Source organism: Scyliorhinus canicula, chromosome 4, assembly GCF_902713615.1.
Source record: "Scyliorhinus canicula chromosome 4, sScyCan1.1, whole genome shotgun sequence".
In the NCBI taxonomy this organism is placed as follows: domain Eukaryota; kingdom Metazoa; phylum Chordata; class Chondrichthyes; order Carcharhiniformes; family Scyliorhinidae; genus Scyliorhinus; species Scyliorhinus canicula.
The window spans coordinates 4,401,419-4,415,677 of record NC_052149.1 but is presented as its reverse complement, the minus strand read 5'-3'; the positions used below and the strand labels follow the sequence as shown (position 1 = coordinate 4,415,677).

General features: G+C 47.3%; 1 protein-coding gene across 1 annotated transcript in view; it reads right to left on the bottom strand.

Moving 5' to 3' along the window:
- The window catches only part of msh4 (mutS homolog 4), a 122,382-nt gene that overhangs the window by 63,160 nt on the left and 44,963 nt on the right, over window positions 1-14,259 (bottom strand). Inside the window, exons 5-9 of the mRNA XM_038793416.1 lie at window positions 9,592-9,707; window positions 7,946-8,119; window positions 5,576-5,748; window positions 3,105-3,172; window positions 2,566-2,640 (exon numbers count right to left, since the gene is read on the bottom strand). Of these exons, the coding sequence (XP_038649344.1) occupies window positions 2,566-2,640; window positions 3,105-3,172; window positions 5,576-5,748; window positions 7,946-8,119; window positions 9,592-9,707 (606 nt within the window). The remainder of the gene's footprint in view (window positions 1-2,565; window positions 2,641-3,104; window positions 3,173-5,575; window positions 5,749-7,945; window positions 8,120-9,591; window positions 9,708-14,259) is intronic.

Sequence of the window (14,259 nt, the reverse complement as noted above, 5' to 3'; positions counted from 1 at the left end):
TTGGGGAATTAAAACAGTATCGATGAGGAATTGACCCAATAGATAACCAAAGGTTAAAGCCCGCCCAAGAAGAGGGAAGGACAATGGGATCCCTATAAAAGACAGGGACCTCGTGTTGTCCGGTCTGTTGTTCCGTGCTCCGGCCCTGACCAAGACCTTGAAGCTACATCCTGACTCCAGCCGTTGAGCACCAGCCGCCGAACCGTAAGTGCCAGTACGACGCTCGCTACGCGAACTAAGCCCGCTAGAACCCCCAGTGACCAGAACGCTTGCTGAAGGTTGCAGCCCAAGACCAGGACGAAGGCCTCGCTCCCTGACCTTGCCTGTTCCTGTTAGATAAGTATTCTGATTACTTTAGTTTAGTCATAGCTTAGTCTCTTAGTGTGTGCATGAGTATTTATTATAACTGTATAATAAATATTATCGTTTGGACCTTACTAATCGGTGTATCGTCTTTATTACTTTGAACTTGACCTTGGAATACTCGTGACGGTGTCTATACGGCACCTGGCGACTCCTGAGCTGAATAAATACATAGAACAGAGCCTAGTGGTGTTAAGCACTTGGAAGTTAATACACCCCAATAAACGCGTTTTGCGCCCATAGCAAAACGTGCAACATCTGCAGCCGGACCGGAGAATCCCGCTGCTGTGAATGGACGGAGAATCGCACCCCTGGAGTCTGCAGGAATTTAAGTTCAATCTCCAGGATGCTGCTGTGCGAGCAACGTTGGAGAAAATAATATCACAGGGCTATTAAAAAAGTTTTATTAGTCATTTTCTTTGAACATGGCCCTTTACCAATGCTTGAAAGGGGGGGGGGGGGGGGTGGAAATGACTGTTTGGGTAATGGTCAAGGTAATGAGTCTTTTTGCTTTCCAATGGCATAGGAAGGCAGTACGTCACAGGGATGGATATATTGGCCAAGTCATGTGATGAAACCTCCATGACTATATTTAACCACAGTTAGAACCATAGAAAAGATACAGCACAGAAGGGAGCCATTCAGCCCATCTTGTCCATGCCAACCCAAAGACACCCAGGTGCCTTTTCTAGTCCCATCTTCCTGCACCCGATCCTTAGCCCTGCAGCTTACCGCACCTAAGGTGCAGATCCAGGTACTTGGTAAAGGAGTTTAGGGTCTCTGCCTCCACCACCAACTCGGGCAGCCAATTTCAGACACCCACCACCCTCTGTGTAAATATGTTTTGCCACGTGTTCTCTACACCTTCTGCCACTTAGCTCAAATCTATATCTCCTGTTTTTTGAACTCTCTGCCAAGGCAAACAGATTCCTCCCATCTATCTCTTACCCTCACAATTCTGTACATCTCAATCCTGTCACCCTCAGCCTTATCTGTTCCAAGGAAAACAAACCTAACCTCTCCAATCTCTCCTTGCAGCTACAATTCCCCAGTCCTGGCAACATTCTGGCAAATCGTCTCTGCACTCTCTCCGGAGCAATTACATCCTTCCTGTAATATGGTCACATCACGCACAATACTCCAGTTGTGGCCTCACCAGTGTCTCAAACAGTCCCTACTTTTGTATCCAATACCTCTGCCAATGAAGGAGAGCATTCCATATTCCTTCTTTACAACTTTATCTACCTGTACTGCTACTTTTAGGGACCTGTGCACTTGCATGTCAAGATCTCTTTCATCTACCTCTCTCAATATATTCCCATTTATTGTGTATTCCCTTTTACTGTTTGACCTCCCTAAATGCATTACCTCACACTTACCCAGGTTGAACTCCATCTGCCACTTTCCTGCCCACTTCACCAACCCATCTACATCATTTTGGAGCTTACAGCTATCCTCTACACTCTTCACTACACGGCCAATATTTGTTCCGCCTGCAAATTTCCCCCACGATCAAGTCCAAATTGGCAACCTTCGACACAGCAAGAACGGAGACAAGAAACAGGGAGAGAGAGGATCGAAGGAAAACCACCAGGTTTACATCTCTACCCAGCGGAGTGGGTGACACAGCTTTACTTTATTCCCAATATAAAATAAAAACAGAAAATGTTGGAAATACTCGGGTCAAGCAGCATCTGTGAAGAGAGACATGTTTCAGGTCTGTGACATGTCAATGGAACCTTTCATCTGTTTTTCTCTCCAGATTTTGCCAGCCCTCTGAGCCTTTCACAAGAACGTGAGAAACAGGACCAGGTGTGGACTGCACTGCCCATCAAGTCTGCTCCACCGTTTATATGATCATGCCTGATTTGGGGTTTAACTCCATTGTCCTGCCTCTTCCCATATCCCTCAATTCCCTGAGAAACCAAAAGTCTGTCTATCCCAGTCTTAAAAGTATTCACGATGAATCATCCACCGCTTTCTGAGGTAGAGAATGCCAAGATTTACAACCCTTTGAATGCGGTACTCCAGCGTTTTCTCTTTTAATTCAGATTTCTAGCATCGACGCTATTTCGATTTTGTTTATGTGGCGTGTACCGCTAGGAAAAAAATAATTGTATTTACTTGTTCCCGATCAATAAAGTCATCAGACTGCCATCGGATGCTCACTCACTCCACATGCACACTCGCTCTGTACCATACCTGCAGCGGTTCCACCAACTCCAATGTGTGTTTCAGGTAAATTAAGTTTGTGATCTTGGATTCAGCTGCCTGAACCTGTTAAATAAATGCAAGGTATGCTGTCATTGCTGTCGCTTAGCAGCAACCAGAGCTAGTTAAAGGAACACAAAATTATAAATCAAATATGCCTGGAAGATTCATCCACCTCAAACCAAAAATAATTTACACTCGAGGACTGTAGAGGGCAATATGAGAAGACTCCATATTAGAGTTAACATTACAAACTTTGATGGTCTGTGTGTGTGGATCAGATTAATACCAAAGATTCATATTGCCAACCCAGCTGAGGCAGACTCGGGGCCTGTCTCCTCGCCCGACCCTTGGCAAAACAAGAATCACAGTACTTTGTCATGCACGCTTAATGCAAAATAATCACAAGACCTGCGTTTAGGCGGGGCAGTGGAGGAGGAGGACTAGATGCACAATAATTTTTATCAATACCATACATACTTAGGGAAACAAATCTCAATAGTTTATAGACAGTAGCATAGAAAACATACAGTGTCTTGCTTTGGAATCTGCACTAGGACAGACAGGAGCTGGTCAGTGTCCAAGAATCGTGAAATTACTGCAGAGATAAAGCACAAGATTACAGTTTATATATTTACATGTGCATTAGTGGAGTGCAATCACGCTGCCAGCAAGTAACATTAAACACATACATCATCAGGAAAGTTGTCTCACGTAAACAACTACTATCCCAAAGGAGAACAAGTTCGAGGACAAGTTGCATCAAATCTTAAATTCTCATCCCTGCGTTCAGATCTCTCTCACGTCTCGCTCTCTCCCCATCTCTGTAGCCTTCCCCAGCTCTACAATCCCGAGTTCCCTACACACCTCAAACTCTGTCTTCTTGTCCATTACCCACTTACTTCACCCAACATTGGTTACTGGATGTTCTGGTACCAAGGCCCTATGTTCTCCCTAAATCTCTCCACCTTTTTCTCCTCCATCAAGACCCTCCTTAAAATTTACCTGTTTGACAAAGCTTTTGACAGAATGTCCTAACTTCATCTACTTACGTGTCCTGATGGCCAGTTATGTTTGATAGAATTCTCAATCGGTGTTTCTAGTTTTTTTAAACTCCTATAAATGGCACTATTATAAATGTTGTCAGGAGTGGATGGATATTTACCAGGAGCTTTTGGGGGCGAAGGAAACTCTGGTGGAGGAGCTTAAGGGCAAGTGGGAGGATGAGCTAGGAGGAGAGATAGAGGCGGGTCAGTGGGCGGATGCCCTAAGGAAGGTTAATACATCCTCATCACGTGCCAGGCTTAGCCTGATACAATTTAAGATAGTCCACCGGGCATACATGACAGCGGTTAGGATGAGCAAGTTTTTCGGGATAGAGGACATGTGTGCGAGGTGCGCCGGAAGCCCAGCAAATCCTGTCCACATTTTTTGGGCATGCCCGAAGTTTAGAGGGTTTTGGCAGGGTTTTGCTGCGGGTAAAACGGTACTAACGGTCCACGGTACTAAAAACACGGGCGGTGCCGAGTCTGGAGATAGCGCTCTTTGGAGTGTCGGAACAGCCGGGAGTTCAGGGGACGAAAGGGGCTAACGTCTTGGCCTTTGCCTCCCTAGTAGCCCGGAGACAGATTTTATTAATGTGGAGGGACTCGAAGCCCCTGAGTGTAGAGACCTGGGTTAGTGACATGGCTGGGTTTCTCAGTCTCGAGAAGATAAAGTTCCCCTTAAGAGGGTCAATGGTTGGGTTCACCCGGAGGTGGCAGCCGTTCGTCGACTTTCCCTGGGAGAGGGTTGGATTGTTGTTTTATGGTTGCGGTCTGTGAAGTTTGGGATGGGGGTGAAAATGTTTATTATGCCATGTTTATGTCATTTTTATTGTTATTATAATAAAAATTTTGAAATACCTTAATAAAGATAATTTTAAAAATAAATGAATGTTGTCAGGATCAAGCACTTCCAAATTAGATGCGAAATAAGGCATACACACTCCACCCTGTCTCCACCCAATTACAGACAGTTTTCTGCCATGGACTGGTGCCCATGAGAAATTGGCTCGGGAAAACACAAACGCATTTCATTATAGGGCCTTACTACCACTGACCAAGAGGAGACTTTCAGCAACCCTCTCGCATGAGGCTGGACTGGAGCCCAGATACCAATGATGAGATGCCACTCTCTAACCAACATCACCCACCATAGTGTCCAGAAGAAAGACAGCAAATTTATCTCTGTTACTGGTCTGTGCCAAGCTTGTGTTTGACACTTTTTGTTATTTTCTCAGAAAATCACAGTCCAAAGACGTGCAGGTTAGGTGGATTGGCCATGATAAATTGTCCTTAGTGACCAAAAAGGTTAGGAGGGGTTATTGGGTTACGGGGATAGAACAAAGAAAAGTACAGCACAGGAACAGGCCCTTCAGTCCTCCAAGCCTGCGCCGACTATGCTGCCTGTCTAAACTAAAATTTTCTACACTTCCGGGGTCTGTATCCCTCTATTCCCATCCTATTCATGTATTTGTCAAGATGCCCCTTAAATGTCACTATCGTCCCTGCTTCCACCACCTCCTCCGGCAGCGAGTTCTAGGCACCCACTACCCTCTGTGTAAAATGGTCCCTGGTTTTAGTCCCCGAAAAATGGAAGCATTTTCTCTACATCTGGCCGATTAAATCCTTATTGTACACTAGCGGCAGGCAGTAAGAGGAGATTCCTAGTCAGCTCTATAATTTGAAAAGAATTTGGAGTCTCCACCATAACTATCCATGCCTCTGGACCACAGCATGCGTGTAAATGTGTATGTTGTCCCAATTCCTTCTGGGGTTTGTTGGCCCAGTTGGCTTGACAGATTGGCTAACAGCGCCCTGTTCCGGCTGGGTGGATATGGGACAAGCCTCCTTCTGCTACCTGTGGTGGTGGTTGCAGCACAGTGGGTCAGACCTGCCCAAAGGCAGAGAACTGAAGAATCTTATTGCTGCATGCCTCATTTCCCCAGAAAGCGACTGACCGGACTGAAGGCTGAAAAAGAGATCCTCATCCTCCAATAACTCTTGGACACAATCCAATCTTGTGTTAATGGTCTCCACGTCAACCAGGGGCTCCAAGATATTCGAGCGAAGTCTCCGACTCCCTCCAGCTGTCTTTGTGTAGTTCAGGACCCCATACAGCGTGTGGTTATTTCTGCAAAAAGGAAAGAAACAAGCAATCAAATGCTTTCACTTCTGAAAGAAACAAGTCATGACTCAACAAAGTAAGTGTTATGAACAGGAGGATGCCATTCATCCCTTCGAGCCTGAAAGCTTTATCCCAGCTCACAGCAGTTTCCAGAGACATCAGGGCAATTCTGGGGGTTTGGAAACCCCACCATGGGAAGACGAAGGTAGTGGGGATAAAATTTCAGATCGACTGCCTCTGATGAGAACCACAAGAATGCATGTAAGTTGTGAGAAGAACATGAAGAATCTGCAGGGATGTATACAGATGGTGTATAATGTGGGGAAATGTGTATTGTTCACTTTATTGGGAAAAGTAGAGAAGCAGAACATTGTCCAAATCCGAGACTGTTGAATGCTGAAGTGCTGAGGGATCTGGATATCCTTGTTCATGAATGACAAAAATTAGACATACAGGTACAGAAATTTCGACACGAAATGGAAGGAATCAGAAAGCAAATAGAATGTGTTACTCTATTGCAAGGGGGTTGGAGTATAAAAAGGGGAAATTTGCTCCAACTTTACACTTCAAATATGTGCCGGTTGGATGGGTTGGCCATGATCAATGTTCAGGGGACTGAGACAAGGTAGAGTGGTTTTTCTTAGGGTTGATGCAGACTCAATGGGCCAAATGGTCTTCTTCTGTACTGTAGGGATTCTATGCTCAGAACACACCTAGATTAGTGTGTACAGTGTTTGTCTCCTTATTTAAGAAGGGATATTCATGCATTAGGAGCAGTTCAAAGATTTTCTCGGTTGATTCCTTGGATTAAGTGGTTGTCCTATGACAAAGTTTGAATATTGGGCCCTATACTCATTGCAGTTTAGAAGAATGAGAGGAGAAATATGCAAACTCAGAGGTTTGACAGGGTAGATGCGAGAAGATGTTTCCTCTTCTGGGGTGATCTAGATGTAGTGAGCTCAGTTTCAAAGTGAGAGGTCTCCCATTGACAATGGAGATGAGGAGAAATTTCTTCTGTCAAGCGGGCCGGAAATCTTTGGAATTCACCACACCTGAGGTCGGTAGGGGCTGGGTCACTGAATATATTCAAGGTGGAGCTGCTCAGATTTTTAATCTACAAAGAAGTCAGAGGTTATGCAGACAGGCAGGAAAGTGGAGCAAGGCTGCAGTTGGATCAAGCATGATCGAATTGAATGGCAGAGTAGCCTCAAGGGATCCAATGGCCTATTACTGTACCTATTTCTTAAATGAACCAGAAGGACAACTTAGGAAGAGGGAACAGAGGGGTGAGTGGAAAACCCAAAAAATGAGGGGTGTGCAATGAGGTGGAGGACAGGAGATGATTAGATAACAGAAGCGATGGTGGTGCAAAGCACATGGAGCAATCTTGAGAGATACCGGGGAAAACGTAAGCCAGATCCAGATAGTATTCCAATAGATATGGAGTATTAGAGGGGAAGGAAAGTAGATGGGAGGCCATTCAGCTTCTTGGTTTATTTCACCATTCAAATCGGTCCTGGACTGGTCGGTAATATAACTCTATTTATCCATCTTGGTTACATAACTCTTAATTCCCTGGCTTAACAAGTTTTGAAATTTTCAATTGACCTCCAATCACAACAGCTGGTTTTTGGGGGGAGGGGTAAGAGTTCCAGATTGCCACCATCCTCTGTGTGTAGATTGACTTCCTGACAACACCACTAAATGATCTAGTTTAATTTTAAGGTATTGCCTCATTATTCTGGACTCTGCATCAGAGGAAATACTTTATCCCATCTACCTGATCAAATCCTTAAATCATCTGAAATACCTCAATCAGATCATCCCTTAATCTTCGATGTTTAAGAGGCCACAATCCTGGACTGTACAACCTATCTTCAGTATTAACGTTGATGTGGGCATGCCGGTGTTGGACTGGGGTGGGCACAGTAAGAAGTCTTACAACATCAGGTTAAAGTCCAACAGGTTTGTGTTGAATCACTAGCTTTTGGAGCGTAGCTCCTTCATCAGGTGAATTCATCTGACTTTAACCTGGTGTTGTAAGACTTCTTACCATTCAGTATTAACCCCATTAGTCCAGTTATCATTCTGATGAATCGGCACTCTATTCCCTCCAAGGCACATCACCTTGGTCATAACCGGGTCGCTCCTTTCACCCACACCTGGGAGATTCCTCCCTCAGATAACATGTTTGTCTGTTTACCTAGGATCCCTGTTGTTAATGATCAGTTCTAGCTGCTGAGCTGAAGCCGAATCTATCATCGCTGTTTGTTCACTCCCTTTGAAGATGACTTTAAGGGACTTTGGAGCATAGACCGTATTCTGGATGAATTCCACATACTTCAGCAAGGCTGCGGCTGCTGCCAGACAGTAATACCTGCAAATCAACAGGAAAACAAATTCTCAACTGTGTCAGGCCTCAACATCTCCCCTAGTCCTTTTCACCGCAGCCACCAGGTCATTTACGAGCTCAGGTCGCATGCAGCTACATAGAATCATGAAAAAAGCAAAACTAAAGTGCAAGGTGCTTCACAGAAATTTTATCAGACAGAATCTGACACCAACCCAAGGAGATATTAGCACGGGTGTCCATAAACCTGATGAGAGTGGTAGATTGTAGCTATGGCAAAAAAGGGACACAGGTGGTCTGCTTGCAGACTTCAATCAAAGTAACTCTAGACAAGCAGCCAAATGGCAAAATAGGGTAATTCTTACTCGGGTTTATTTTTATTGGGGCATCGATTGACCGCCATTCAGCTCCTCCTCTCGGAGAAATGGCTGTCAACAGACCCCGCGCTTGCTGCCAGCTGCTGAATGACGGAAGTACCACCACTGGCATGACTACCCCAATCGGGGAGATCCAGGAAAGATTTGCCAAAGCTCTCGTTCCCGAATGGTGTCCGGCAAGGGTGTGGAAGATGGAGTGAGGCTCAGCTCCAAAATCCGTGCTGTTGAAAATTGGTCACTGTTAATAACAGACACCTTGCTGAGGGGTCAAGCGCAGCCAGTGTCCAAGAAATCAGGACTGCAGGTGGAAAGCCAATGTCCGAAACAGGAGAGAATTATATCACCTAAAAAAACAAAACTCTGTGCAATTCGTGAAAGGTATCACTCTCGACTTCAAGTTGGAAGATTGTAAGTTTAAGCCTCACTTCAGAGAATTGACGTGGAGATGCCGGCATTGGACTGGGGTAAGCACAGTAAGAAGTCTTACAACACCAGGTTAAAGTTCAACAGGGTTGTTTGGAATCACTAGCTTTCAGAGCGGAGCTCCTACATCAGGTGACTCACCTGAAGGAGCTGCGCTCTGAAAGCTAGTGATTCCAAACAAACCTGTGGGACTTTAACCTGGTGTTGTAAGACGTCTTTCAGAGAATTGATCCAGGCCGACTCTCCCTGTGCAGCACTGAGGGAGAGCAGCACGGTCAGTGGTGCCACCTTTCAGAAAAGACGTTAAACCAAGGTATTGACTGCCCTCTGTGGGGAATATAAAAGATCCCATGGCACTGTTTCAAAGAAGAGCAAGCACGTACTTCCCAGTGTCCCAGCCAACATCTATCCCTCAACCAACATCATTAAAACCAATTACGGGGCCATTATTTCATTTTTGCTGGATGGGATCTTTCTGGGCACAAATTGGCTGTATTCCCTACATTACAAAGAGTGATTCTAGTCCAGAAAAAAGTACTTCATTGGCTATAAAGTACTTTGGAATATCCTGAGACAGGTGCTGCAGAGATTTAAGTTCTTCCTTTGTTTTATAAAGTTTTTAGGAATCAAATCTTGCTGCAAAACAGTTAGCTCTTGGTTTCAGACCCACTGCCTTTAATCTTAAACTTAATTCCGTACTTCATCTGAATCTCCATTAGCACCGTGCTGAACTCGGGTGTGCAAAGCTGCTCAATGTATTCCAGTCCCTTTGTTTCATTAAAGTACTTTCTCTGAACAGTACTGAGAGCAACACTCTGTGGGAAAGAGAAAGAAAACATTCAAGAACTGGAGAGAATTCATCAGTCTTTTATTGCAACCCCATGCATTGGCATCCCTATAAAGTTTCCATCAAACTGAGCATAACAAGTGCACACTCACTGTTTCCACACAAATCATAATGCAGAATGCCTAAATGTGGCTCAAAAATGGCAATTGTGTAATCAATTGCTGATTAATTCCAACACCAAACTCTCAAGTGCATTTAATTCCATCATTTCTTTTGTTCAGTTTCTTCATTTAGGAATGGATATATACCCCTGACTAGTTTTTGCCATAAAAGTCCAGGTCCTGATAAATGTGCAGCTCACAATTTTCCCATTTGCTGCTCCGTTCCTTCTTGGCCGACCGCAGAATGTGCTCCTTGTCCAGGAATCGGTGAAAGCGTATCACCATCGCCCTCGGCGGCTCGTTCGCATCGGGGCTTCTTTCGCGAGGGCTCTGTGCGCTCTATCCACTTCCAGGAGCCAAGGGACCGCCTCAGCCCCATCAACTTCTCCAGCATGGGCTTCTGGTGTGGACCATGGACTAAGTGGTCACACAGAAGGCAGCTCCTATCCAAGGTTACAGAAAAGAGCTCTTTTTTAATCAATGCGGGGTGGAATTTTGATGAAAAGACGTAGGTGAATGTTGGATGAGCACTTTCCCCCAGGAATGGTATATTTCTTGGTTTCCAGACCCGGCTGAAACAGTGAAAGATTTGGCTGAAGCTGCAGCAAAGACAAAAGCCTCTTCCAGCATGCAGGCGGGGAAAGGCGAGTTTAAGGGCCTCAAGCTGACTTGAGGGCCTTTATTAAAGCTGAATTCTAGCAGCAGAGGGATCAACTGTGAAAAGATCTCGCCAAGGCCATTGAAGAAGCGGTGACGAGACCTCCAGTGGCGGCCATGGAGGAGTAGGTCGGGCATTCAGCAGCTCCCATCTGGAACCGACTCTCGGACCTTTTTCAGGAGTTTCCACGGACTTTTTGGGTCAGATTGGTGAAGCGAACACGGCCAAAAGGATTCCCTCTCTGTTGTATGGAAAGCTGGACCAGGAGTGGCCGGGTGAAGCGTTTAAGTCCCAGCAGACAGAAGCGTGCGGAGTGGGTGCCGAGACGCGGCATGGTGGCCGGTATAGACCAGGGTGCATGGACACAGTGGGCACAGGAGCAACAGGAGTTCCTTAGGGGCTGCTTTGCTGATCTTAAAAAGAACATGCTGGCCCCGATGAAGGCATCAATAGACCAAATGATCGCAACTCAGGCGACACAAGGGAAAGCGATTAAGGAGATGGAGAAAAAGCTATCCGACCATGAGGACGAGTTGGTTGTATTGGCTCTTAAGGTGGAGGCGCAGGATGACCTCCACAAGAAGTGGCAGGAGAGGTTGGAGGACCTAGTAAACAGGTCCAGGAGATAGAACTTGAGAATTGTGGGCCTCCCCGAAGGTGTAGAGGGGTCGGATGCGGGAGCATTTGTGTCCAAGATGCTGGAGACGCTGATAGGGACGGGGATATTCCCTCGACCCCTGGAGCTGGACGGGGTGCACAGAGCCCTCGCAAAGAAGCCCAAGGCGGATGAACCGCCGAGGGCCATGGTGGTGAGATAGCATCGCTTCTCAGACAAGGAACTTGTCTTGCGGAGGGCAAAAAAAGAACGGAGCAGCAAGTGGGAGAACAGCGTGATACGCATCTACCAGGATCTGGGTGCGGAGCTGGCCAAGAGGCGTGCTGGATTCAACCGGGTGAAGGCGACCATCTTCAGCAAGGGCCTGAAATTTGGGATGCTACACCCAGCGAGGCTATGGGTCACGTACAAGGAACGGCATCACTATTTTGAGACACCGGACGAGGCGTGGTCATTCGTTAAACAAGAAAAGTTGGACTTGAATTAAAGGACAGTTAAGCTTTGGTGGAATGCGGCGGTGGGGCTGGGTAACACGGTACCGTTTCTGATATAAGATTGTATACCATGTTGGGTGCGTGTAAGGGCTGTGGTGGTGGCTGGAGGGTGCAGTGTTTTCGGCAAAGTTGAGTTACGGAGGGGGTAGGGGGCCCTGTACTTAGTGCGAATTTTCGGGAAGTTGGAGCCTTGGTTCAACAAGTGTCTCCTCACGGGACAATGTTAGTGTCTTCTGTTTATTTTTTGTTTCGTATTTGTTTCGTGAACGGTGTCTTTAAGGAATTCTATAGTAAACTATACGAGTCGGAGCCCCCGACGGGAGCAGAAGGGATGAGGTAATTTTTGGACCAGTTGAGTTTTCCAAAGTTGGAAGAGGACCTGGTGGAGGGGCTGGGGGCCCCGATTGAATTGGAGGAGATTGTCAAGGGTATAGAGGGCATGCAATCGGGTAAAGCCCCGGGGCCGGATGGTTACCAGGTAGAATTCTACTAGAAAGTTTCGGAAATATTGAGCCCACTCCTGATGAGGACCTTTAATGAGACTAGAGAGAAAGGAACCCACCCCCCAACAATGTCACAGGCTTTGATCTCACTCATTCTCAAATGAGGGAAGGACCCGGAACATTGCGGGTCATACAGGCCGATTTCACTCTTAAACGTGGATGCCAAATTGCTAGCCAAGATTCTGGCCACAAGAATTAAGGATTGCGTCCCAGGGGTGATAGAGGAAGACCAGACTGGGGTTTGTTAAAGGCAGACAACTCAATACCAATGTCCGGAGACTTTTGAATATTATTATGATGCCCTCAGAGGGAGGGAAGGCGGAGGTGGTAACAGCGATGGACGCAGAGAAAGCCTTTGACCGGGTGGAGTGGGAGTACCTGTGGGAAATGCTGGGGAGGTTCAGGTTTGGTGAGGGCTTTATTGGCTGGGTGAAATTGCTGTACCAGGCGCCTGTAGCAAGTGTATGTACAAACCGGCTGAGGTCGGGGTACTTCGAGCTTCACCGGGGAATGAGGCAGGGGTGTCCCCTCTCCCCGTTACTATTTGCCCTCGCTATAGAACCACTAGCTATGGCGCTGAGAGCCTCGAGGAACTGGCGGGGACTGGTTCGGGGGGGGGGTGGAACATCGGGCCTCGCTATACGCGGATGATTTGCTCCTGTACATTTCGGACCCTGTGGAGGGGATGGGGGAGGTTCTGCGGATCCTGAGGGAGTTGTTTGTGATCGAGGCCAAGGGGCAGGAGGAGAGACTGAAAGAGCTGCTGCTCAGGATGGTAGAGAAAAGTTTTTGTTACCTGGGAATACCGGTGGCCCTGAAATGGGATGCCCTGCACAGGCTCAACCTGACCCGGTTGGTGGAGCAAATGGAAGGGGACTTTAAAAGGTGGGACATGCTCCCGCTGTCAATGGCAGGGAGGGTGCAGACCGTGAAAATGACTGTCCTCCCCAGATTTTTGTTTGTCGTTCAGTGCCTCCCCATCTTCATCCCTCAAGCCTTTTTTAAGCGGGTGAGCAGGATCATTACGGGCTTTGTGTGGGCGAATAAGACCCCGCGAGTAAGGAGATCGCTGTTGGAACGCAGTCGAGGGGTGGGGGGGTGAGTTGGCGCTGCCGAACGTTTGCAACTGCTACTGGGCGGCCAATATAGCTATAATTAGGAAGTGGACGATGGCGGGAGGGGGGCGTGGGAGCAGCTGGAGGCGCCGTCATGTAAAGGTACTAGTCTGGGAGCTTTGATAACGGCTTCTTTGCCGTTCTCGCCGACCCGTTACTCCACAAGTCTGGTGGTGGTGGCGACACTGTGGATCTGGGGACAGTGGAGGAGGTACAAGAGGGTGGAGGGAGCGTCGGTCTGGACCCCGATATACAACAATCACAGGTTTGTCCCGGGTAGGATGGATGGTGGGTTCCAGAGCTGGCAGAGGGCAGGCATCAGAAGGATGGGAGATCTGTTCATAGACGGAAGCTTTCCCAGTTTGAAGTACGAGCCTTCCTGAAAAAACAGACAGTGGCCTTTCCGACGCTGCCGCCACTGAGGATACAGGACAGGGTGGTCTCCGGCACCTGGGTGGGGAGGGGAAGGTGTCGGATATCTACCAGGAATTACAGGAGGCGGAGGAAACCCCAGTGAGGTGCTCAAGGGCAAGTGGGAGGAGGAGCTAGGTGAGGAGTTGGAAGCGGATCTGTGGGTAGAGGTCCTGGGCAGGTCCTCCTCATCATGTGCCAGGCTCAGTCTAATTCAATTTAAGGAGGCCCACCGGGCACACATGACGGCAGCGAGAATGAGCAAGTTTTTTGGGATAGAAGACAGTTGTCTGAGGTGCAAGGGCAGCCCTGTAAACCATGTCCACATGTTTTAGGCATGCCCGGAGCTTAGAGTGTTCTGGCAAGGGTTCACGAGGGCAATGTCCAAAGTGCTTAACACACAGGTGGTGCCGAGTCCAGAGATAGCGATCTTTAGAATGTCAGAAGACCCGGGAGTTCAGGGGGCGAAAGAGGCCGACGTCATGGCCTTTGCCTCCCTAGTAGCACGGTGATGGATTTTATTAATGTGGAGGGACTCAAAGCCCACGAGTGTAGAGACTTGGGTTACCGACATGGCTGAGTTTCTCAGCCTCGAGAAAATAAAGTTTGCCTTAAGAGGGTC